Here is a 26,337-nt window from a genome sequence, read left to right on the forward strand (position 1 = left end):
CTAAAAAATATAGATTTTTAATTAACTTCTTCCAGCTAGAATCGCCTCTTATAAGAAAAAAAAACCCCTCCGAAGGTGCTTCAATTGTAATTGTGTGTAATATTTCCATGATTTTTACATTTGTTAGATTATTTTATGGTCGCACAGGACTTGACAAATACACATTTTCCTCCAGTAGATGGCGCTATGTCACCATATCTTAAGCTCGATCGGACGGTTGAAGCCCATCAAGACGTTGGTGACATATTCGTAGTGGTTATTTCTTTGTCACGTCATCGTACACGTACAAATACACACACGCGAACACAATCGTGCAAAAGAAGCGTCGCGCTTTCTTTGGAAACAATGTAAATTATGTCAGTGGGATAACATCCCCAGAATTTGACAGATCATGCATCGGGAAGAAATAGAAATATAGGAATAAAGGTCATTGAAAGCAGCAGTTCCCCTGAGACGTGGATCAGGTGATAAGTGGCCACTTAAGGACTGGCGTTCTCACTTCAGGGGTTTCCTTCCCACGGTATCAAGGGCTGACGAGCCTCCACGCAACAACATCGGAGCCAAGTTCCCACGCGTGGCGGAGATCCTGCTGTACCTCCAGCATCAGGCTACTCCTCCGTGCTGAAAAAAAAAAAGAAAAAACGATGGTGACACGCACCAATGAATGAGTGAGCGCTCACACAGTCTTCATCACACTGAAGGAGAAGGACGTGACTGAGCCGGATTCTCAGGTAGGTTCGCGTTTGGATCGCCTCACTTTTAACTGTGACGTTGCTTTTGACTGAACGCTGTTGAAGAGCATCCATGAATTGCGCGTCTTTTTTCGGGAGAGGCGTTTATTTCTGAATGAAAAGGGGCTTGGGATCTGTCTGCAGTGGATGCTAATTAGCTACTAATGATGCAAATGATCATTCGATTGATTCCTGTGTTGAACAAACAGGACTCAATGAGAACATCACGTTGCAGCAGTGTTTCTCAGCACTCACAGCTCTTATGCTGATGCACTTCTAGTTTACCCATGAATAATGAATCCCTGAGCCGCTCGAAAGGGTTGTGGGTTTGATTCCTTATAGATGTAGAGGAACAGAACTGCACTCCTCCAAGACTGATCTGGTCCGATGGAGGCAAACAGAGCTGGTAGGTCACCAGTCCCTGGGCGTAGCTGCAGGATTATTCAGGAGAGCTTGGTGAGCCTGCAGATGCTGGAGGAGACACCATCGACAGGCTCTGCTGCTCATGAGCACAGGTCAGCGTTTGTGTTAAGCCTGCGGGCTGCTACTCAGCATGGACCTCTGGTCCTACTTGTGTGGTCAGAACAGAGGTAGAAGCTCCCTCATCTTTTCAAGTAGTGCAGATGAAGAGAGGGTGGAAATCTTCCTCCCAGTTCCACCATCTCCAACTCCTCCTACAGACCTCAAGCATGGGGGCTTATATGGGGGAGGGGAGAGAGGAGTGAATGAACAGTGAGAGATATCTGCAGCTGCCTCTTCTCACACGAACACCTACTGTAGGGATGGACCACATCCTGAGGCTGACAGCGTTTACTATGGTAGCGCTGCATGCCAGAAAAGGCTTGAAGCTAATCTCTGTGTGATAAAAAATAGAAAACGTGCTCCGCGAGAAGGTGGAAAATAGAGGAATAAATGAAGCAAGCGCTGAGGGAAATGCATTATTTAATGCGGAAGAAAACAAGGCGTTCATGCTCAGGAGCTCATGGCGTCATCTCCGCTTCATAAGAAAGACCTGTGATCTACAGAGACTCATTTTAAAAACTGCTCTATCGCAGCACATGTCGAGGCTACTATGATTCAGAGACAGGTGGATGCTCACTCGCTGCAATTCACTCCCATCCTCTGATCCTGCCGTTACCATGGACACCATTTAGTGAAGGTGCATGTTTCCAACGTTCCTCTCGTCTCAATCCATACATCGAGTTCTCAGCTCAATACGTCCCTGTCCGTTTCTGCACTTCCAGCTCAGATTTACATTTCTAATGCCATTTGTGGTCCGTTCTCAAGAGGGAGTGGCTCGGAATCAATCCAGCAGACTCTCAATGTGGTGATGAGATCTTCCTGAGAGCTCTGCCATATTGGAGAAGATGAACGTAATTAATGTGGCCTTTAAATAAAGTTCCCCCCTGAGGATAGGGAATTCAAAATCCTCATCTATTTGCCTGTTCGGCGAGTTTGACTGTAAATTGATCACCTTCATCCATCACCACTGATGTTAGAGGGCACGTCCAAGATCAGTTTTGGATTACACATCTTGCTGCATGATCATAGGTCGTGGATTCTTCCAAATGGAAACGATGCTTGCCTTTAAATCGAATGAGAGTTGTTGCACAAACCAGGTGAAAAAAATGTTACTGTTATGTCAGCCACTACTTCTATTCTACTACTTCACATCTACTTCATTTTACCCTGTTTACTCAGAAAAAAAGTACTAGTGCAATATGCTTTACATCTGGTATAACCGATTTATGTTATATTATTTATATAACAGCCTGAGTATTAAACCTTTGTGAACCCATCGTGATACTGTCAAGACACGCACTTGAGCTTGACGCACCTTTTACTTACATGACCTCATGTTGTTACTGCATTTCAAAATATATGGAGGAAATAATGAATAATATCTATTCTGAGGAGAAACAATGATATTTAATATTTACATTTAAAAACATCACGATTGGGACAATTGTTTTTTGTCCAGCCTGTATAAATACTGATTATTATCAGTGTATAAGCAAGTCCGTCGTGTATTAGTGGTTAATATGTATCTCCTTGTTCTTTTTATGAGGCCAAACAACAGAGATCTAGACCTCACCCAGGTCTTTCTCCGGTCCTGGTCATGGTAAACCTCACCAGGGAGGCTTCCAACCGGCTTCTAGCGTCTAGTTGGCAGTGGCACTCCTTCTATCTCTGAAAACGGGTCGATCTGTGTTTCATTTTGGATCATGATGATCTTGATCTTTTGGTCACAACCCAGAGTTTGTGACAGGTGAATATAGAACGATAAACTGGGAGCTACAACAGAACCATACCACACTCCATCTTTGCCTCAGAAGTTGAACCACACCCCTGATACTTCTCCACACGACTGCACCTCTCTCTCCAACAGGACGCAGCTCTTTTTCCATCTCAGATTCAGCTGAGCTTTTTAAACCCCCTTGTCCTGCACGCCATTCTAACATGGCTTCTTTCATGGCCGTCTGTTGCATAATATTAAACTGCACTACCTCTGTCACAGTTGCTTCATTACATTCGTAGTATAAAAACGCTGATGCTTTTTACGCCAAGAGTCCAAACAAATGAAGTAGCAGAGTTTACACATGAGTGATTTTGCCTCCCGAATTGGCACAAAAAGGTTTTTAGTGCTGCAGTGTTACCAAAGTACTGGCTGTTGTTTTCCAACAGAGAGCTCTTAAACATACTGATGGGTGTTGTAGCTACAAGCCTGCTGATGGGGCAGGAAGGCGGGTCACATATCAGCAGCTCAACGCTGCCAAATTTACAAAACGGACTGAAATGGACTTGAGAATAACGGATCTCTGCAGGCGAGAGCCACTGTCCACGTGTCGTTTTTTTGACTTTGTTCTGATTTAATGCTCCTTTATGGTCGCGCTTATGGAGAGGAAAAACTGAAGGGGCACGACAGGCCAAAGTATCAGCCGACAGTTCTCAGAGTCCCACTTTTTTTTTTTTCTTTTATCTTACCTCTGGGACAGAGAGCGATGACTCACCGTCAGCTCAAGCAAAAGTTGAGACTCACTGCAGGCTTTTGGTGGATTGCAGCTAATTGAGAGCACAGTGTTTCGGTCAGTGTTTACTTCTAAAATAAGACCCAGATAAAAAAGAGTCTGCATCAAATTGTCTGAGAAAATATGGGTCAGCAGATGTTGTTCCACACAATTTGAGGGGGAGTTGAGAGTGAGCCGCGAGATTAGATCCGACGAGATAAGAAGGTGGTTTGTGTGTTTCACTGGCGAGGAATTGCAACATTACAACAAGGAACGTGGGAGATAGTTTCAAGGGGAATGTTATCTCTACATCTATTTTGAAAAACATTAGGTATTGCGAGCATTTTTTTAGGTCTGTGACAATATGCATTTGGGCCGACTTGATATTTTCCCGATACTTGGGTGCCGATCCCATTTATGTTTCAATTGTGGTTTACATTGCGTTTCTTTGTTCAATTTTATTTACTGTGTCTTGTGATTTTGATTTATTAATTAAAAAATAAATCATAATATAAATGCACATCACAGTTTCCCACAGAAATTTAGTCAAAGTGATGACAGTGGTTGTATTTGTGTATTTAGAGTAAGAGTATTATTCACTCTTGATAAAAATAATCTGTTTACTAGGAAACGGATATGACGTATTGCTGCCATTACAATGTGATTCTGGGCAAAATTCTCGATATTAATAATAATATTGTCACGAAAAAATCATGATATACATTAAGATGTCTGAAATGAGCTAGCATCTCATTTACAGCTATATTTATTAGGATTTTGTTTTCACAACCATCAATTGTTGTCTGTACTCTAAACTCCAGTGAAAAAAATGTGGCAGAAATTCCAAAACAAATATTAAGAATAAGTAAATTCAGTCTCAAATCTTCATGTTAATACCTTGTTTGGCCTTTTATAGAGAAATGAATACATTTATATGAGGTATTGGAACATGCATCACAATATATGTAGTACATTGAATGCTTTTTGAGACGCCTCGACAAAGAGAGTCTGCAGTGCATGACTTTGCCAGAACCAGCCAGCGTGTTCAGACGGGAAAAAAAAACTGGTTGTAAACCTGAGAACTTGGTTTACGACTGGAACCCTAAAAAGTTGGTTTGACCTCAACGTAATCTTGATCTGCTGTATGTCTCCTTATCATCAAAATGGTAAAAGACAATGCAGATTAAGCAACAAACGCTTTCACTATAGTGTCCTCCGAAGTTATCTCCACTTAAACTTGTAACAATTTAACTTAATTTCATAATGGCTACTATTAATGGCCCATAATGCACTTCAACAGATTCAAATAACATTTGCGAACTATGCTTATATATATCCTATATGAATATGCTTCATTATTATTTATTATTATAAAACGTTTTTGGAGTATTGTTAGGTGCGATACTTGAACCTAAACAGACATTTTCAAAGTGGTGTGTCTGCATTATTGGTCACCTAGAAATACCAATAGCATGACAGGCGCAATATTGATGAACTGACAACGGAAAACAATGTAAACACAATGTTTGGGTGGTTGTCATCATCGATAAATGATGATGAATCCAGCGAGGTCTGCTTCACGAAGCCATCGTGGACTTCCTTCCACGTCGCCGTTTGCCAGGTCAGCCATGTGTCTGAATTCGTGGGGCAAACGTAAAAATAGATGTTGATATGATCAGTGTAGTGTGGATGAAACCTCAGCAAGCGTGAAAGTAAACCAATCTGTTAGTCTCTGTTGGCCTGTTAAATGAGGCTGACGGCGCTATGGCAGGATATAACAGCACGCTAGCTGTGTGCTGGTCACTGGATGGTCTTTCCTGTTTGTTCTCCGGCGATGCGGGACCTGGATCTGTGCCTGCACGAAGAGTGTTGTTGGATCACTGCAACCATCTCGTATTTGAGATGTGAAGAGCACTCACAGATGGTTCCGCAGATGGTGCCTGTCAATGCCCATGTCTGAGTTTAGAGTCATTTGTCGATACCACACACGGAAAAAGCCCACTCTCTCCAACATCCGTCCGGATCCTGAAAACAGAATATTAGAATAGAATATTCCTCTGACTAATTGGTGGATTTCTTGTCACATTCAGATGGATGCAAGACATGGAGGAGAAGGCATTAACGGTGGGAGTTGTTTTAAATAATTAAGAAATGCTGAGTGATGTGATGTTTCTCCTGCACTTCCCTGCTGCAGTGCATTGCTGCTCCCGTTTTTAATGCAGAATATAAAGAAAGTGATGTCCCGGACTTCAGAGCTGTTGGTTGTATGATGCAGTTATTATTTGCAGCCATTTTTTGGGACCATTTAAATGTGGACATTTTAGAAACGCTGCACTCATCTAAGCTGGTGAAAAAGGAGATCTAGCTGAATTTTGTTGATGGTTATAATGGATGGGTAGTGGCCTAGAGAATACCAAGATTCCTCCCCAGGGTGACTGGACTCTCCCTTAGAAATAGGGGGAGGACCTCAGCCCTCCACAAAAAAACTCAGTCAGAATCTGCCCCAGGTGAAGTGGAGTCCTGTGGGGGCAGATCCTGGTCGTACCGGCAAAATAATTTCTTCCTTCCAGTTAAAGCACATAGGGTAGGTAACTTTTAGTTTTAAGCAGCTTCAACAAAGGCTGAGGCCCAGTTTGGGCCCCAAAAGGACCACTGAAATAACCACTGAAATATATGTGAGTAGTTGATTTGCATGAAATAGTGAAGCATTAGAAGTAAATATGAAACCATTCATAGAATAGAACTGGGGTTGTGTCATGGTACAGTAGGTCTGCACCATTACCTGCACTTAATTCAGCTTGTTTTGGCTCGTATTTTCGTGACCACTTTTGAAGTCAGCGGGCGTCAAGGTCCTAAACTGACCATCACATGTTGGATCTGTACCACTGTACAGTTCGCTGAGGTGTGACCCGACCCCTTTTTGAGGGCAGCATGTGGCCAAACATGTCGGTAGGCTGCTGTTTTAATGTGCGTTAGCTGGGAGGAAGTAAATATGAACACTAGCTCACAAGGCCACCAAGCCCTGCTGCCTCACTCTTGCTATGCATTATTAGCCACAAATTCACTGGCTGAATTACTATGTTCGCACAATATGTCGGGAGAAAATATAGAGGACACGACATCTGTATTCTTTTCTATATTGTGCAATGGTTTCTCTGGAGTTGCACTTTATAATTGCATTGTTTGTTCTGTTCATCCTGGGCCATTTATAAATTCTAAGGTAATTGTATTTATTTGTTTATTTATTCCTGATTTAAGTTTCATTTCGTTTGAAAACAATCCACACATTTTTATTAAGGCAATAAAAATGAATATTGATCATAATAGTCCGTCCATAATCGAGCTGCCCGACTCTGTTTTAGCTGTTGCGCTCATGACTTTATAATCTTAATGGATTCAATCTGAATGGCAGGAAAATAAACATCAAAAATTCAATTTATCTTGTGTTAAAATATTCAAAAGATGTGGGTTTTGAAACCGATATCACGGGGAAACAAAAGCATGTTTTATGTAACCCGCTACCCTGACATGAACCGTGAATCTATCTCAGTCACTCTGAATTCTTACGCAGCAGAATGAGTCCTGTAATGGCTGCATTAGAAATCCGTTGCTGAGCTTATTTCTTTCAGCATTGTGAAGAATTGCACATGGCTGCAAGGCTATTAGGAGCTGTAATGGAAAAACAGCATAGTGGTTTGCTGAAACATTAACGGTCACCGGGCAAATGAGTTTGATTCCTCCACGATTAGTAAATCACTGTCGGTGGGGAAATGTGGAACATATTGCCCGTCATGTATTTACTGTCAATTTCCGGGGAAATAAAAGTGCTGATGGGAGCCAGCGGGGACTGAAAGGTGATGTCCATTATTCAGCAGTTTTGGCCTCGGGGATCAGGTTGCATGCAGGGTCAAATGAGGGATAAATGAAAGCCAAACCAGACCAGGAAGTTTGCATTGATCAAAATGATTTTCGCTCTGTGGCTTATTTTGGAGCCCCGCCCCTCTGTCAAGCAGTGCTTCCGTATTTATCGATTTGTTTGGTCATTTGAGACAGCTCTCTATATCAGTCAGCTCTGGGAAACATTCATGTGATGCTTTAGTTTCAGGTGTCTTCCTGTGTGAGACCACTTTTAATTCAGTGGGGTTTTTTTGTATATATTTTTATTAGAGGATATGACATGTTACAATTCTAATTACAATTTCAGACCACAATACAATACGAAAAAAAATCAAACAATGATAAGATGTCATTATTCCAGCTTTTTGATGTTTTTTTTTTTAACCTAAAACAGGACACACAAACGAAATAAATTGTGACGATAATTTAATTATTTTTTTGGTGGGACGAGTTAATCGCGATTAACTCATTAAAATAGTTTAATCGCATTTAATCGTTTTTATTTAATTTAATTTAATTGAACAGTTTGCTCTCCAGACAACAGGGAACCTTTGTAAGTGCAGGAGTTCCTGGTCCACTGATCACACTGATGCACAAGACACGTGGCAGCTAGGATGAGAACAACAACAACAAACATGGAGGAATCCCTGAACAAAAGCAAACAAACGCAATCAAATGTTTGCTTTTGTTCAGGGATGTTTTTCACTAGACAATGGCCAGGGTTTCCACTACACTGAATGGACTTGAAATCCTTATAAAATTGAAATCCTTATACAGATATTTTCAAGACATTAAAAGAGCTTTAGTTTAAATAAGGTTATATAAAAACTTGAATATAGCCACCATCGTGATTTATTGTGCTATTGTTTTGTGTTTGATTCAGTAATATACCAAATTCACTCATGCATCAAAAACTGTGAAATAGAAATCTCTGACCAGGAATTAGTCTAAGGGGAGGGAGTCAAGTGAGCTGAATTAGGTAAGACAAGGTTACTGAAAAACCTTCCAGTATTACCCTTAATTGTATGCTTGATCTTTTCCAACTAAGAAAATCATGGTGTCTGTGAGCCATTGACTGGTCGATTTTCAATGAAGAAGAAGTCGGCGTCGTGCTAGTAAAGAAGTAAAAAGCTATCACATCCCGTTGATCAGACGTAAAGTGCCTAGGGTTTTCGGGAAGACAGAAGCTTTATTTCTGTTAAAGTCAACTGTTGTTCTCGCTCTTAAGAAAATAAAACAAATAGATTTAACATTGATTCAAACATTGATTCAGAACGGAGTCGCCAACTCATTGTTCCAGCTGGTTACAGATGATATCGGGTTTGTTGTAGTGAAACCTAATATTATGAAGCGTTCACAAAATTCAGAGGAAAAATTAAAAGTGTTAATATTATATATTGTTTTTGAGAGAGTTCAGATCATCACACAACAAATATGGCAACAAAATAATCTGGGAAAAAAACTGCATAATAGAATATTAAAATAATCTTTAGCTGCTGCCTGGTTTTTTAACTTATTATTACTATTATATAAATTTATAAATTACTATGGATAACATATTTTAGAGAATATTATCAGGAAATGGGATTAAATAAACTAGAAAAAACAGATTTGATTTGTGATTTCAAAATCACAACAACACTCATGTGACTTTAGGACATTAATGTTACCTGTTCTCATCAATGACATCTGCATGACTGACAGATTAAAAGTTTGCACAACTGCCAAAGCAAAGGTTTAGAAAGAGTCTATGTCGGTGGGTTTGTGTTGGAGGCATTTAATGTTGTCAAACCAGCCAAGATGGATGGGTGGATGGGTGCAAAGGTGAGCGTACCTAAGTACCTTCAGCACTAAACTATACCACCTTCCATAAACTCAAACATCTCTGAAAATCTCTGAAGCCCTTGCATCCAGCGATCTGCCAAATCATACCGTAGCTCATTCTTTAATGGACAACGTTTTGGACAACAACGACGGGATCATTGATTTGTGTCCATTCCACGCAGCTCAAGTGCATTTTCTTGCCTGTATTTCCTGCTTTTGGCTCTCTGAATTGAAAGAGGAAAACTGCATTTGACAAATCAGTAGTTGACCATTTGTTGATGGAATCTTCACTGGCTTCTGGATTGTCTAATGTTATCATAATGTTGGGTCGTCTAAAGAGAATGTGTTGCTCTGAATTCATGCTCGCAGACTTGCAACGCTGGTGCTGTTATTTAGCAGCAAGTAAGGCTGATGTCAGCTGACGTGAATTGTAGTAAAAAATGTCACCAACTCACGACTCAAGCTGACATTTTATTACCATATTGTCTTGCAGCTGAATCCAATAAAGACGGCTGTCACTTGAGACGGCATGTGTGACAAGAGTGATGACTCAAAGCTGACTCGGTCTAACACGTCTAACAGCATCAGAAATGTCAGTCATTTCTCGCACACCTGAAAACAAGCTAGCAGCAATTGTTTTTTTTTTTTTCCTCAGCAATTCCTCCTCTTGCTTTTTGGGTGACATGCCACTCTCAGGCAGATTCTCCCGGATTTCTAACGGTATTTGTGCAGCACAACATCAACCATAAAGCTCCTGCCTCCTTCCTCTTCCGTCACTCTCTGCCTGGAGCAGAAAACTCAAATCTGTGCTGGGAAACCTCACACCGTCAGGCGCATGTATGGGCTGTGCTTCTCCTCCAGTCATCTTGTCTGCAGCAATGAGTCACACACTTGCTATTGAAGGTCTTATAACAGCATTATTCTGCTCAAGTGTCGGATAAGACCTAAAGCCAAAGCCTCAAGCTGAGCACCCACTTCAAGTTACCAAGGAGAGGCATGGCTGCGTTTCTAAAAATGGCTGTAGCAGCGAGTTCACAGTGGATGTACGGAAGCGTTTACAGATGTAGATTGCTTCTGACAGGCCGCTCACCCGCACACGTGACTTTTAGTTTGATATTAAAGCCGCATGTTAACTCGCTTCTGCGCCTACCTCTGTCATCTCACTTGTTATCTGCTGCTCTTCAGGGTGCAGAGAAATATCGCTGGTATGATTTCACCTCACAGGCCGACAAGTTTGATCAGGAACATGACAGAATCCGCATACTGGATATTTGTGCTACCACCACAGCAAGATTAGCCGTGGCTGTGATCACTCGTTGTATTATGACGGTGAAAGTAAGGCTGCATATTTTCATTGTCGACGAATCTATTCGTTTTTTTTATGATCAGTCGACAAATCGCGATTACCTTTGTTTGGACCGATTTTGAATTTCTATTTAACCTAAAGTTGCTTCAATCATCTCACTGTGATACTCAGCGAACATACATTATTAAACAAGTATATTAAAATAATGACACATAATCCAGGGACATGTTTCAACCCTGTGAAGCATGAAGCATATAACAGTTGACAGAGAGCTCCAGTTCTTTAAAGCGGAGGTCTTTATTGGTCCTGGAGAAGAATTTAAAATCATCACTATATACATATACGACCCGTCACCGCTCGACCACCTCAGTCAGTGGGAGGTGGTGACGCGGAGGTGGTGACGCGGAGCCAGAGGCGCACAGCGGCGGTGGCCAGTTGGAGTCAGACCTCAGTCAGGAACCAATAAAAGGAACAAAAATTAACATATCTTCATGATTCCAGAGAATGTGATATTTTGTCACTGCTTCTCAATAACAACCAGTTATCGATGCCCATCCTGAAGCCCATGTGTGTTTACACCAACAGCAGCATGACGCATCGACGCACAGATTTTGACGTCGACAAATTTTGGTTGTCGACGCTATTGATGACGTCAACTAATCGTTGCAGCCCTAGGTAAAAGGAAATCCATCCTAAACAAACTGTTGAATAAAATCACCATTCATGATTCCTACTGGGTGATTCATCCAGAAAAATAGCCGGTGAAGAGTAGAGTGCAGGCAGGGTGGAATGCGTGGAGATGGAGAAGAGTTGGTTAAAGGGAAGCTTCATAGGACTGACGGTAGGTCTGCCGTGATGTGTGGTGTAGAGTAGCTCAGACACAAGGACAGGAGGCAGAGCTGAGCGTCTTCAGGTGGGAAGGAACATGGATGGTTTGGTCTCCATGGAGAGGAGAGAGTAGACATGCTGAACAAAGACAGCTGGAGATGGAAGCAGGTCAAAGGGCAAGAGGGAGACGATCAATGAGGTTCATGAATGACAAAAAGAGAATAAGTGTGACGGTCAAAACAGCTCAGGGTGGAGGACTTGTGTGCGGCAAACCCTGACGTGAAGTGCTGAAAGCAGTTGACTTCTTCATGTTTGTGACCAATTTGTGTCCTTATATTGTGTTTCATTATGTCAGCTAGCATCGCAGCTCGCGCTGCAGCGTCACTGCAAGAAGTTCTTTTAACAATTGTTCCTCTGGAGAGCTATTTATTTTTGTCCTCTCTATTATTGGACATCTTGTCTGTTTTAACTTCACAGATTAAACAGCAGTATATGTCTGATCAAAGTCATGTGACGTCCCTATGATTTGGTAATTACATCTTAAGGCAGTAATAACATTAGTATTAGATTAAGATGATGACCTCATCCTATATTTGGATCATGGTTGGGTCTGCTCTGCTATAAATCTTCCAGGAAAGGCACTGCTCTAATTTTACACTTGTTTGTCTGGCTCCCGGCTCCTGGAGAGAAAATTGGAGTTTTAATTCACTTTGGCAATGCTTCGGGGCCTTCTGAAATGAATTGCACATTTAGACTAATGTCTGATCTGGCAAATGGCTGCTGACTGGAAGAGTATGAGTTGAAGATTTCCTCTCCACTCTTGGCCGGCAGCAGCAGACCCACCCAGTGTGAGCTGATGGTGCAGCGACTGTGTTGTTCTTCTGTGAATCCTGCAGGAAAGGCAACCACAAAAACGATGCTCCACGGCATCAGCAGTAGAGTGTGTGACAGCGGCCCCGCTCCGCTTGTGTGTACAGTACAGTCAAAATCGACGTGGGTATGTTTCCCCTGTAGCGTTTTCATTGTCTCTTGTTAACATGCAGCACCTGCTCCCTTTGGTTCCGCACCATCGCAGTGCAAGACGTGTGATGCTCTGGGGGCTTTTCCAGCACTGATGGACTTCTCTTGCTTCTTTTCAGAGGCTGCTGGTCCTCTCTTAGCGCGGGTGTATGCCCCCAGGACACAGTTGACTGCATTAAAGCTTGGCTAATTTTAGTTCTGAGTCAATCGCACACCTACGTGCACTGGCTGCTGGTCTTATGTGTGTAACATGCAAGTCCAACTGAACCACCTCTGGGAGGGAAAAGTCCATTTTTCTTCTCCATGTGTTTTGAGCTGCTCAAATACTCCAAATGATCAGTCACATATTGATCATGTTTTAGTGAAGTCATTTTAGTGACGTTTCTGTTTGGTCAGGTTCTTTTTATTTCAATGACCTGATGACCTTTGGGCGGCTGTGACTTGTGAGTCGCTCCTCAAAGCTGAGGAAATGACTTACGGAACTATATCTGCTGTATTCGTCAGCTGAATCGAGTCACACAGGTTTTTTTCTTTTGCCGCCAACAATTTCAAACTCTTTGGCCAATAGCATTAAGATTCCTAATACAAGTAACATCTAACTTACAACCTGCTCAACGTACGTCCACCTGTACTTACGACCACAGGGATCAGATGCTTATTATTATTTTTTAATTCAATGCCTGGCACCGCAGCACGTAGCCGCCCGGCATCACGTACGACAGTTAGGGCAGCACAGTATCCCAGCATCCCCCTCTCACACAGCGATCTCCCACTACAGTAGTACCTATAACCCTTGCGTCGGCTCTTTTGAATGTCATTTGACTTACGTCCAATCTGACTTACGACCGGTTGGTCAGAACCTATCCCATTCGTTGGATGTTACTTGTAGATGGTGGAGTTGTATGGAGGGCCTCAGCAATCTCCCCCATCCGCATTGAAAAATGTGATTCCATATTCCTATAATTTTCCCAGCAGGGGTTGCCGCAGCGACTCAGCCTCCTCCACTTGACCACATCATAATCATCCTCTCAAGTCTATGACCTCCTTCACAGCGTCCATACCTTCATTGATCGTCTCCTTTTTGTCCTCCATCACGAATATTCTACATCCAACAATTGTTGCCCTTCTGCTCGAGCAAAACGGTTGCAAATTGCAGCATCAGTCGACCTGCTGGATGAAACAAAACAAAGACAGTAAATGGCGCTAGCGTCGGTGACGTTGCCCAAACAGAGCTCACGACTGTCACAACTTGACGTGGGAGCGCCAAGAGTGCGCCATGGGTTCACTTATGACTCCATCAATGAGCGTAAATCCCAGAGCAACGGCCTAACTATTACATTACTCAACCATCAAGTGCTTCGGAGGATCATAATCTCATCGCAGTGTTTATGGTATTACAGGAAGTATTAAAGGTCCAGCAGTAGTTAAGTCCGTGCCGATGTGATTAGGAATGTACTGCAATGCGTCCCCCTAATGTACCATTAAAGCAGATTGAGTATTGGTTGGCAGCAAGTTCGGCGGTAGAGCTGCCCTTCAGCAAGGCATCAAATAGTGCTATGATGAACGGTTTAGACAGACAGAGAGAGAGGAAGTAGATTTAGGAGTGGCAGCGAGGCTTCCACTGGGAGTGTCGAGGAAGGACAAGATCAGAAATCGGTGGATCTGAGGCATGTGGAGAGGAGAAGTTAGGGTTGGGTCCTGCGTGCTGCAAAGGAGGGCATGAAAGGAGGGGAGGGGCAAGAAGACAGGGGAGGCTGACTGTCTGAGGCGGCAACTGATGGGAAACTCTGAAAGATAAAGTGTAAAATAGAGATCTATATGTTGTCATATATTGCACTATGTATATGTCATATATTATACTATGTTGTTCTGCTTTATATAGACCAGAAAAGCACTCAGAGAGCACAAACCTCCTCCAAAAAAGACTCCTTTAAAGGACAATAACTCCCTGATCGGTAATGGAACCAGGGCCACAGTGGGGAGAGGGTTGAATCCTAGTGTGGACTCCTGAAGTGTTTGTCTCCTGTGCATCGAACGCCTGAATTGATGGATAAAGAATGATACTCCCAAAATTGAATAGTTTATTCCTCGTATGATTTCACACATTTCCTAAAACGTTTCATTGCAATCCGTCCATAACTTTTCAACACAGAGAGACTGACAGACAAACCCACGCCGTCAAATACAACCCGCTCATTTAGTAATTGTTATGATGTTTCGCATGTGTTGGATGACGGTGTGAGTGGTACTGCAATTCAGGATATTCATTGATATAATAATCTGGTTTGCAAGATTAGTTTAATATCACGGTTCTTTTAGTGACTAACTTGAGTTTTTTTTAAAATTCAAATTCCGTTACGTTCACTTTAAAAGAATGAACTGTAAAGTTCTAAGTTTCCCTTTCAATTTTGAGTAATATTGTGTGTTTTCTTTCAGTTTATTGTGTACATATTGTGATATCATACTGTATTGTGATGTGTACTGTATCATATTGTGGGGTTCCAAGCAATACTTTTGTCATTTGAGGGTTCTTAAACCACCCAAGTCACCTAGCACCAGTTATTGAGGAGTTGCAGTCTTACATGTTTCATACTTGTTTGTTCTTCTTTGCTTCATATGAAACGGTCTAGTGTCGAACTCTGGTGAGCTCTATCCACCTGCCGTCTGTAATATTCGCGTCTCTCTTCACTTGCAGGCTGTGACAGTGCAGCCATGACCGACACGGTGATGAGCGGCAGCTCAGATCGCTGGGGGTCCAACGACAGACAGAGAACCATGGCTGCCAGGTGAGTGGCATCGTCAGAACAGTCGAGCTTGATCTTCCTCTCAAAAGAAAAAAAACCTGAACTGTCCTCGTTTTGTCTCCCGGCGTCCCTCTGATCTGTGGCGCAGCGATAAAGAGCAGTGAGTACATCCACTCTGGTGTTTGTTCTTCGCCTGTCACAGTGAAATACATCATGTCCGGACGCTGATTGTCAATTGTTGTGAGTATTCAGATGGAGAATTTGTGCTTTCAGGGGGAACTGGACTTCGCAGCCGGAAGCCAGCTCTGGACAAGACCTCACAGATGAGGAGAAGGAGATTATCAACAGGGTGATTGCCAGAGCTGAGAAAATGGAGGCCATGGAGCAGGAGAGGATTGGGTGAGACTCCATTTACACATCAGGATGAAAGCAGGGTTTGACTGTGCTTCTGCAGGCGGCTGATAAACCGCCTGGACGACATGAAGAAGACGGTGTGTGGGGACGGGGTGTCGCGGTGTGTGCTGTGCGGAGAGCAGCTGGGCAGCCCTGGAGTCAGCTCTGTGGTTTGTGAGGACTGCAAAAAGGTAGGATTCTGATTCACACGCTGAAGGCAAAAGTCAACAGAGGATTGATCTGTGTTGTTCAGAGCATGTGTACCAAGTGTGGCACACAGTGTGGGAGTCGTCCACGCGCAGTGTGGCTGTGCAAGATCTGCAGAGAGCAGCGAGAGGTGAGCGCTCGAAAGCGAAAGAAGAAGCTGGAAGTGTTTTGCAAAACTGCTTGGTCGTCCCTTTAGGTGTGGAAGAGATCTGGTGCCTGGTTCTTTAAAGGTTTCCCAAAACATTTCCTGCCTTCGCCCATGCCTTTATCTAAACCCCGAGAGACGGGCGCCCAGGCGGCAGCGGAGCCTCCAGCGACGAAAGCTCCTGAGGCCAGAGAGCCACAGCCACGAGCTGCAGGTGAGGACGCGCGCAGATAAGCTCTCTCCATTGTGACCAAGTCTGGATTTGGAGTGACACTCAGGCTTCCCAATATTCAGTCTTAGCTCTTACATTTTGTGACATTTCAGTCTCAGATCAGAATCAGGCTTCAGCTGCTGAACCGCCAGAGCCAGGCAAGTCGCTGAGATCTGTTCACTATCATTTTAAAGGACAAGCCAAGCGGCCTGTGAGATGCTGCCTGTCAGACCGATGCGCTTGCATGTCCCTATACCAAGACTTGCTGTCCTCATCCAACCCTGCGTCACATGCTGGCCCAGCCCACATGTGAGGTCCGAACTTCCTGCCACATTCATGCTTGATCAGCACTTGGTTTCAGATGAAAGGATCCAACAAAAAGCGTCAGAAAGTCAAAAGACTTTCGGTGTTTGAATTAAATAGGTTCAGTTCCTGTCCTATCACGTAGCTTCAAGTGAACTAAAAATGGGCACATACACATATTTTGATCATAAAAAAGTTAAATTCTAGTACTTTTGTTGAAGACAAACATTGCCTGCCAACTTTACTCCCACTGGAACAAGTTATTTTGATTCAGTTTCTTATAACTTCAGGTTAATATGTAAACCCAAATCAAGCTAAACTGAGAGTCCCACCATGCTTTGCAGTTGTCTAAACAATCTAAACAATAGAGAGCGTCCTTACTGTGGTGATGTTTGCTTTACGAAGCCACCTAATCCGAGGTTGGGTCCAGACTGGGTCCAGTGCATACACACCCCAAGTCCAGAACCGATGATAGGGCCGAGACCAAGGCCAGACTGAATACAGAAGTATAAGTCTATTAGTCAAATAGACACACGCATTTATTTCTTCTCAGTTTTTCAAAAATAAGTGAAGAACTGAACTGCTTGCATTGGAACAAACTAGCAGCTTGTCCTGTCGTCAGTTTGGTCTCTGTCTTGCCTCTGTCTGAGGTTTGATGGTCGTGACTGCAACACTAGTTTGCAGTGCTTTGGTCACATTAATAATTTAGTATTCCTAAGGTTTTTATGTTAAAGTTACAGCCACTGCTACCCACACTCTGTAATCCAGTGTACCCCAAGTTTACCTTTATCAAATTGCAATTTGAAGTTTTCTCACAATGTATTTCTTCAACGTTCTGCACTACAGCGACCAGTAACCTTGGAAGGCGCCAGAGTTTCAATCGAAACTCTTGATAGTGCAAGTGGATTTATAAACCTCTCAAGGTCAACAATCAATCTACCTCCTTCACAGTCATGTAGGACTCTTCACTTGATGCTTCAGGGTTATTTTCTCAGGTCGGACAGTCATGAATGCTCGAGGCCTTCAACATTATTGTTGATGCGTCGACTGCAGCCTCCACAGCGAGGTCATGGTATAAAAGCGCCGCCATCCTAAGCGTCGTGGAGTCATTTAGCGGAACTTCTTCAGCGCTGCTCACTTGTCTAACTTCGTTGTGGTTACATTATCTTTCCAGTGGATCTCATTCAATTTAATTTCAAGCTGCTTTTCGGAGCGTCAGTGTCATCAGATCTGCGTCCTCCTGCGACTCCACCTCTCTTTCGCTCCTCTCGCTACCACCTTTTATCTGCTTCCTAAATTTGCCTGCACCACCCACTGTGGCCGAGGTGGGAGATGAAAAAGCCCCATTAAGCCTGGGGAAGTGCATGCTGGGGCTGTGGATGTGTCTGCGGGTGGTGAGCGCAGGACGGGTCACGCCGCGTCCTGGAAGCCGCACCGAGCATGATCACTTCAATTCGATGCTTCATGATCAAAAGGGTCGGCCCCACTGGAAGCTCCTGCAGCTGCATGTTCTATCCTCAAGTGCCACATCTTGTTGCAGCGTATGTAGGTCAATGCTTTTGAATGCATTAAATGCTGCTGCCTTTGTGTTGCAGAGAAACCCCAGTGTGTGCTACAGAGACAGCTCCCAGTGTGGTTATGATTCTGTGTCCCCCGTGAATACATGCACAACTCCTGCTTATTTTTAGCTCCGGGGCCCCAGAGCCGTGCCGGTTACCCACCTGTGGCCCCAAAACCGTCAATGGTGCGCATGGCCTCCGGAGGGGCTGGACCTGAGGAGGCTGGCCAAGGGAGCCCAGTGGTGATGAAGAAGATGGTGCCTGTCCACAGCTCCAGACTGCCACCTACTGGCGGTTCACTGCCCCAACAAGGTGAGACATACTCTACACCCAGGACTAGTGATGGAGATTAAAATAGAAGTCTCTGTGGCTGCAGGTCTGGCTGCTGGAGATGGAGCTAGTTATGCGTCTGCGGCCGAGCAGAGAGCGCCACCTGCTGACAGGAGGCAGACGGCCTACAGCGCCCCCGCTGCTCGACAGCAGCCTCCTGCTGCTGAGGAAGATGACGACGCCAATGACTACGACTCAGATGAAGCCAGTAAGGGAAAAACTTGTTTTCAATAAAATGGATCTGCAGTTGCGGTCGAATCAATGGGCAGCAGAAGATGTTTTCACTGGAGGATAGTCTTGACCCTCTGGCTATGACTTTTTTTGTGACCGATGATCTTCCAATTGGTCACACCCTGAATCATGACGAACATATCTTAATGTTCCCCTCTGATTTGAGGTGGAACTTATTGAATTCAATATTGAGTTCACAGACTCACATTTTGAAATGAAATGGTGGGTGGTGCCTCACAGCAAGAAGGTCACGGGTCCTCATTTCAGCCGGGGGTCAGTCCCTTGGCACAAAGCAAGTGTCTGCAGATGTGTCGGTGCTTCTCTGTCTGAACCGTCCCACATTACACTGAGCTGCATTTAGATTCCTGAGTGAACAGATGAGTCAGGAAAACGCTGTTTATCCCTATCGAATATCAAATAGAAGAAATCAATAAACACACCAAGAAACTGTGAATCAATAGTGATACACAGGCGGCAGCTGCATGACTATCTTCTATTATGTCTTAGAACAAAACCGTGTCGGCGCCTGCAGCGTCGAGTGGCCTTTTTTCTTCTACCCCAGGGGATTCGGGAGTCGTTTCTTTGTGCAGAAATCTGGATCTGGGAACATTGTTTCAGCTGCTGAAGCGCTAGCATGGTTTAGCTTTCACATTTAATTAATGGCAGTTTATATAGAACTTTACATTTATTTTAAAGTTTTATTGTGCAGGGTGGCTTCAGGAAACGGTGTCCTCACTGTCAGAGCTCACTAGGTGACGCTCTCAAGATAAAAATAATGTGAGTTTTCAATGAAAGACACTGCTTCATGAAGCCTACTCTAAACTACTACTAAACTACTCTAAAAAAATGTGCAAACTATAAGTGGTATGAGTTTTCTTCAGGTTCTAATACTGATCAGATTCTTTTCTTGACATCAGAATACATTAGAAAACATGTTTTGTAGAAGCAGATTAGCGTTTGCGACATCATTTACATGCTCATTTTATTTCATCTTTGCATCCTCTTTCACCTTGAGCCACTATCTTTGACTCAAATTTTCAGCTACTCCTTTTTACGCCTCTGATTTTGACTGAATAGACAGTGTTTTCTTATTAAGCAAACAGCTTACTGTATAAATTATAAAGTCTGTTTCATTTCATTTGTTTAAAAAATGAAAACTCAAGTCTATTACTCAAGTTCAGGCTTATTTTTACATTAAAAACTCTAAAACATATGTCTTTTCCAAGGCTTGGAGGCAAACTATAGATGGAACATGGCATCCTCCTGCCACAAGAGGCAGTAATAGTTCAACTTTGCCTTTAAATGTGATTTATCTACTCATGTATTTTAGGGTTAACCCTGCTAGAGGGCTTCACACTGTGCAGCTATTCAATCTAACCCTCTTTTTCCAGCCACTCTGGGCTCGCTGGAGTTCAGCCTGATGTACGACCCGGACAGCAACAGCCTTCACTGTGGAATCCTCAAAGCCAAGGTGCTTCTTTCTCAAGGACACATCTCTCAGGAGCACTGTGTGATCTTAACTGCTCTTTGCCGGACACTTCTGTCCACAGGGGTTGAAGCCCATGGACTCCAATGGACTGGCAGATCCTTACGTGAAGCTCCATCTGCTGCCGGGAGCCAGTAAAGTAAGACACACATACATGCCCAGATGACTCTGATGCTTCTCTGGTGAGGTGGTCTGAGCATCTCTGGTCTCCTGAGAGGGAAGCCTGGACCTCCTTGCCCACGATGCTGCCCCTGCGATCCAACTGCAGATTAGGGCAATATGCCACTGAACTTAACAGAGACGGGAAATAGGACAAGATGACTGTAACACCGGCCTGGAAAACTAGATGGTGGCACAGGAGAGGCCATTCTTGTTATGTTGTAGGAGCAAAATGATTGATAAGAATCACGCTGCGTCTGCGCTCAGGTCGTGTTTCGACATTAACGTTTCCTTATTTGACCTCAGTCGACAAAGCTGCGCACCAAGACCCTGAGGAACACGCGCAACCCTGTGTGGAATGAGTCTCTCACCTACCATGGCCTGACAGATGAGGACATGCAGCGTAAAACCCTCAGGTCTGCTCGCACTCAGCATCCCCCCTGCTTCACACTCGACCCACTTTAACCTGTCTCCGAATGTGGGGCAACAAGTCTCGCCGACGATTTACGGCCTTCTTTAAATTTGGCAGGCTGTCAGTCTGTGATGAGGACAAGTTCGGGCACAATGAGTTTATCGGGGAGACCAGAGTGGCGCTGAAGAAACTGAAGGTCAACACCAAGAAGAACTTCAACGTGTGCCTGGAGAGAGTCGTCGCAGTGAGTGGACATCTACAGTGAGAGTCAGCTGTGAGTGACATCTGATACTGACCTTGTTCCCCTCAGACCAAGAGAACTGCGACAGCAGGGGGAGCCAGAGGAATCGCCCTTTACGAAGATGAGGCAATGCTTCAGCAAGTTCAACCTTCTGTCACATTTGTCTCTGAACACGTGTTTGTGCCACACTGCAGACCGGGAAGGACGGCGCAGACGTGGAGGAGCGTGGCCGCATCCTGATCTCCCTCATGTACAGCACTCAGCAGAACCGCCTGATCGTGGGCGTGGTGCGCTGCGTTCACCTCGCTGCCATGGACGCCAACGGCTACTCTGACCCATATGTTAAAATGTAAGTCCTCATTGAAGACGTGTGCAGACTTGTCAGGCAGACATGAATGGAAAACTGGCAATTAAATAAAATAGATTACAGTGCGGCTAAATAAATCACGCCAGACCAGTCCTTCTAGGTCATGTGACCGTCTGAAGACTTTTTTTGTTCTTGCTTTTGACTGGCCTGTCAAACAGAAGGCGATTATCATTTATTATACGATGAAATCTTTGTGATAAATCACACCCGTATCCATAACGCACTGCAACGGTTGAAGCTCTTGTAAAAGTTCACCTTTATATAACTGATCACACGGGTCAACTAAATCCTGTTAAGTTGAACCACTCCGTGATTTAGGTCAGGATGTTACACACCTATGCTGATGACTAACACCTTTTCATTGCGAAATTCTCCTTGCGTGTAATGTTTTTCTGAACTAAATTCTGGAGAAATTCCTTCTGGTGTCACCACACAGTCAGACAAACCAGTACTACTCCTCAATCGAGAGCCAATAAGGTGTCGCAGATGCTTTTAAATATAAATGCAAGAAACATCATTCAGCCTCCCTCAAATCAACACCATGTTCTTGCAGAGAAATACTGGTGTTTTCCATGACTCTACGTTAAGTTTCAGGACATAAACATCACATTTCAGTCTGAATGTTCTTCGATTTGTTCAAGGTTTATTTGCCCCACAAAAAAGAAGTCTGGTGCCGTTAATGCAAATGCAGAGGAAATCATTCATTCACTGAAATGTTCTGCTAAAAAAAGAAAAGAAAAAGGTTAATACAAACAAAAAAATTGTTAATAATATTTTAAATAATAAAATAATGAAAAATTATGAAATCACATTTTTTCAAAAAGGTTTTTCTTCTCCACTGGTGGGTCATTGGACTTTTTCTGGCCAAAAATAAAATCTACTTTTATTTTATAAACAAACTTCTACTTATATTATGCTCCATGTGAGGTTTGATTTACATGTTCCCTTCTTTCATGTGTATCCATTTAAAGGATCCTTGTTATTTAGGTGCGATTAACTGTCCATATTGAACATCCGTTTTGTGCCATTGTCAAACACTCAGACTGAATTCTTCTGGAAAGAAAATGGACTCTTTGTTGTCCATCCAGATGAGTAAAGTGAGCTACACCACAAGTGTGTCCCGGCTTCTTCTCACCTGGAAGAAGGACTCCCATCATTTCTAACAGTATTTCAGAAACTAAATGGACAACAGTGCGTCTCACCCACATCAGATGTGGGAATGGATTTGACTGTAACTTGCGTCGGCTTGTTCTCTGTGCAGATGTCTGAAACCTGATATGGGAAAGAAAGGGAAGTGCAAAACACAGATCAAGAAGCGAACTTTAAATCCAGAGTTTAATGAGGTTTGTGCTGAATGAAACTGTCGCCGCACATCATCCATCACCCAGTGTTCTATTTTTGGCTGAGTCATCATTCGCCTTCTCAGGAATTCAGCTACGACATCAAACACAGCGAACTGGCCAAGAAGTCGTTAGACATCTCCGTGTGGGATTATGATATTGGGAAATCCAACGACTACATCGGTGAGTGTTCAGCAGGGATTTGTGCAGCGGTGACTCAAGTCCGTGCTCCTCTGACTTTCCCACGCCCCTTTGCCTTCGCAGGTGGGTGTCAACTTGGCATCACCGCCAAGGGAGAGAATCTCAAGCACTGGTATGAGTGTTTGAAGAACAAGGATAAGAAGATCGAGCGCTGGCACACCTTGGTGAACGAGAATCACGTGGCCAGCGACTAACCCCGAGTCTCTCTCACACACACACACACACGCACACACACAGCATGAGCTCCCACGTCTCCACCCAGTTGAGTTCCTACTGAACTCGTGTTCAGTTTTTTCATACGTCTAACCGTCACACAGACTGTGCCTCTTCTTACTCTTACTAACATCCCTCTGCCTGTGCCAACACTGATCAGCCTCCGAGGACAAACTGTGGCCAAAAAAAAAGAAGAAGAACGTCACTATTGTATCCAAGACATCCGTGAATGAACAACTGCACAAAGACCACCATGCCTAACATCATCAGACCTGACTGTTGGCAAGTGAACACCAGGAATGGAAAGCTAAATCACAGGCTGAAACATCTGTCAGCAAGTTGCGTCTGATTGTATCACACCCACGTGGAGACACTTGATAAGAGCCCTGAGTGAGTGGGTTTTTCATTCATTTATAAAGACTGAGAAGTGACTGTTTTACGTGGAATTTGAGGGATCTGCATGAGAATATGAGTGAAGATGTTAAGAACTGGAAGGTTGAGTCTTTGCTTTTTCTTCCCCCGAATGAGCTGATGCTGTAGCCAATGATCTTCCACCTGATAGAGAGTGGAATGCGCATCACAAGTGAGGAACGAGCTCTTGCTTCTAGTGGAAAAGTCGCTGGTGGTGTTTTGGGTTGTGTTCCAAGCGCGGGGAGAAAGAAAGTGGCGGTGATTTATCTGTTATCTTGAGGTGAAAATATGAAGATATTCTGAAGAGACTGCATGGAAGAGGCCTTGCTCAACCAGAAAACAAAACAGTGTAGATAGAGCAGGACTGTGTGAATGGGTGGTGATCTGAAGAGATTTACACATGCACATGCGTCATGTGGCCTACAGGGGGTGACAAACTCAAAGCAAGGGGCCAAAACACAAAGTCTAAAGTGTATATTTACTGAAATTGAAGCACAAATTTCTTTTTTCTTCCCAACCAATTTTGTTTAATGATGTTTCTGTCTAATGGCTGACAGCGGCGATCTCGGCTCCGTAGTTTATCTTGAACATTCTCACAGTCATTATATATAAACATGAGCTTCTGTCTCCATTGACTTTCATTTTTGTTTTTATCAATGACTGGCCAGGACTGATTTGACCCCGGGGCCAACGGATTGTCAGGACTCTTTTTACAACATCAGTTCCATTCCTGCCAATAACAATAACAACTCCAGAAGAAAAGCAGTGAAACAAGATCATACAGGCATTTAATAGTCCTTCTTCTCAGGATCGCTCTCATTCAGTTATTTTCCCACGATATGACCAGCATCAGTCACCTTTGTTGCCGTGTCACTTTCATACTGCCCTGTCGTAACAATGAGAGAAACGCGGACAAACAGTGGAAATTATATTCAATAACAAGAGATGTTGTGCATTCGAATGACATCTGCTTGTGGCCCAGCTGTGCTGTCAAAGTTTAGCCTTCATTTTAAAATGCTTAGTCACGGAATCGCCCTAATAAGAGCTCTAGCTGTTGCAGTGCGTTATGGGACAATAATGGACATAACGCCAGGAACCAACAGGCTTCAAGTTCAACAGGCCTAACAGTGGATTTTCGGACCAGAGCTGCTGCTTTCCTCAGTTAATGGAATCTTGTGGGAGTGTCTCGCAGCCGTTTCTCATTTATTAAATGTCTAGCTAGAGAGCAGAAGCCAGGTGGAGAGATCAGAGCTCAGCTCTGGCTGTAGAATGGATGTAAGAAAACGCAAGTTGTGAAAAATGGTGAGTCACTTTTCCGTGTTTTATGACCTCAGTTATCCCCTCCTCTTTGCAAGGCTTTATATTTATCAATGAACCCTTAGTATGAGATCCAACACGGTGTGACGCTTCACTTGCCAAGCCACAGGAGGACTTTCGCTGTCACCTTCGACCACCACCCTGAACATGTTGTATATTTCCTCCAAGAAATGTTTACATACTTCTGCATAGCTCAGGTTAGATAGCCGTGACAGACGATGCGACGCGTGAGCTTCTCCATCAGTCGTTCGTGAGTGAATACAATAGCACATCTGTTAAAGAATTATGAGCTTTAAGTTGGTGGGAAGTGATGAAACTGGTGGGTGAAATAGTTCCTCCTGCTGCCTCCACTGGCGACTCCTCAGTGCTTTTCTATAGCAGTTTTTACACTGATAAAAAAAAAGAGTTTTGTTTTTCCATGTGCAGCTCTACTTGCATGCACTGTGTCGTGCCTGAGGCAGGGTCGGCCTGCTTGAACCCCAAAACACGTGGCTTGCACAGAACTAGCATCTCCTCCCGCTGCCATGCCCCACATCACCAAAAGCGCTAGCCAATGGCGGCAGACCAAGGAAAGCACACCTCACCGAGTGGAGCGAGCGCCGTTTATACCGCTGTTTGTGAGATATTCTGACACAGACAAAAATCCTATGCATGAAAAAGTCTTGTGGTTCAAGATATATAGCTATATGAATATAGACTTTGTAAGAAACTGTAATTCCATGTTTACACTTCTTCCCCATGCCATTCCTGTTGATATAAAAGAGGCCATATTCTGCATGACTATGGTGAGCAACTGCGTAGGGACGGTTACGAACTGAGCACACGACAGAGTCGAACAGTAGCAAACAAGGTGTGTTTGTCAATATGAACTATGTATTCAAATCTGTGCACTGCATCTCGGCCCACGTGCGGCGGCACCTCTTCCTCCTCCTCCTCCTCGTAGCATCGCGCCGTCTGCCTCTGACGCGGCAGATGTCATTGAGTAACAGTCGCACCAGTATGTGTATATTCGGTTGTTTGTTTTCAACAGCTCACTTCCTGCTCGACTCCGGGCGGAATGTTTCCTCTCCGTTGTTGTAAATAGTTAGTGCATGCGGTGGAAATTATGGATGTTTGCAAATTACTTTGCATGTAAAGATTTTGCAGGGAATTTACACGGATCAATAAAGATCATTTAAAAAGTGAGTTTGTCCTGTTTATCGACAGCTGCAGACAGAAATGTTTTTTTTAACTCTACAGTGCCTTGTCGGACGTTGGTTGGTGACTCATAAAAACGCATTATTAAATGATGAAATTATTAAATTATTATATTAAAAAAAGCTTCTTGCAAGTTTTCACTGTTAATATCTTCACATTGATTTCCTGTTAACAACTTTGGGGAAAATAATAAATTCAATAAATAAATAAATAAATCAGAAATTATTTTTGGAATTATGTATTTGTGGCACCTTCG

At 43.5% G+C, this 26,337-nt stretch overlaps 1 protein-coding gene across 2 annotated transcripts; it reads left to right on the forward strand.

Moving 5' to 3' along the window:
• Positions 1-281: 281 nt before the first annotated feature.
• LOC128763000 (rabphilin-3A-like) lies at positions 282-25,387 on the forward strand. 2 transcript variants are annotated; one of them, XM_053871678.1, is made up of 19 exons: positions 282-731; positions 15,310-15,400; positions 15,507-15,518; positions 15,632-15,757; positions 15,813-15,942; positions 16,005-16,088; positions 16,155-16,317; positions 16,428-16,472; positions 18,306-18,488; positions 18,553-18,714; positions 20,129-20,208; positions 20,288-20,362; positions 20,689-20,798; positions 20,912-21,038; positions 21,105-21,161; positions 21,230-21,384; positions 22,664-22,745; positions 22,829-22,925; positions 23,007-25,387. In XM_053871678.1, exons 2-19 carry the CDS (start codon positions 15,327-15,329, stop codon positions 23,135-23,137), a joined length of 1,893 nt encoding a protein of 630 aa, XP_053727653.1. In that variant the 5' UTR covers positions 282-731; positions 15,310-15,326; the 3' UTR covers positions 23,138-25,387. The 2 variants fall into 2 exon arrangements, with proteins under 2 accessions (XP_053727653.1, XP_053727652.1); XM_053871677.1 differs by lacking the exons at positions 282-731; positions 15,310-15,400; positions 15,507-15,518; positions 16,428-16,472.
• The last annotated feature ends 950 nt before the right edge of the window (positions 25,388-26,337 follow it).

Source organism: Synchiropus splendidus, chromosome 7, assembly GCF_027744825.2.
Source record: "Synchiropus splendidus isolate RoL2022-P1 chromosome 7, RoL_Sspl_1.0, whole genome shotgun sequence".
NCBI lineage: Eukaryota > Metazoa > Chordata > Actinopteri > Syngnathiformes > Callionymidae > Synchiropus > Synchiropus splendidus.

Excerpts from the sequence above, each read along its gene's own strand:
- LOC128763000 (XM_053871678.1), top strand. The coding sequence starts at position 15,327 with ATGACCGACACGGTGATGAGCGGCAGCTCAGATCGCTGGGGGTCCAAC. Across the intron at positions 16,473-18,305 it reads TGCTGAACCGCCAGAGCCAG|CTCCGGGGCCCCAGAGCCGT; the intron begins GCAAGTCGCTGA and ends GCTTATTTTTAG. Across the intron at positions 21,039-21,104 it reads GCCTGGAGAGAGTCGTCGCA|ACCAAGAGAACTGCGACAGC; the intron begins GTGAGTGGACAT and ends TGTTCCCCTCAG.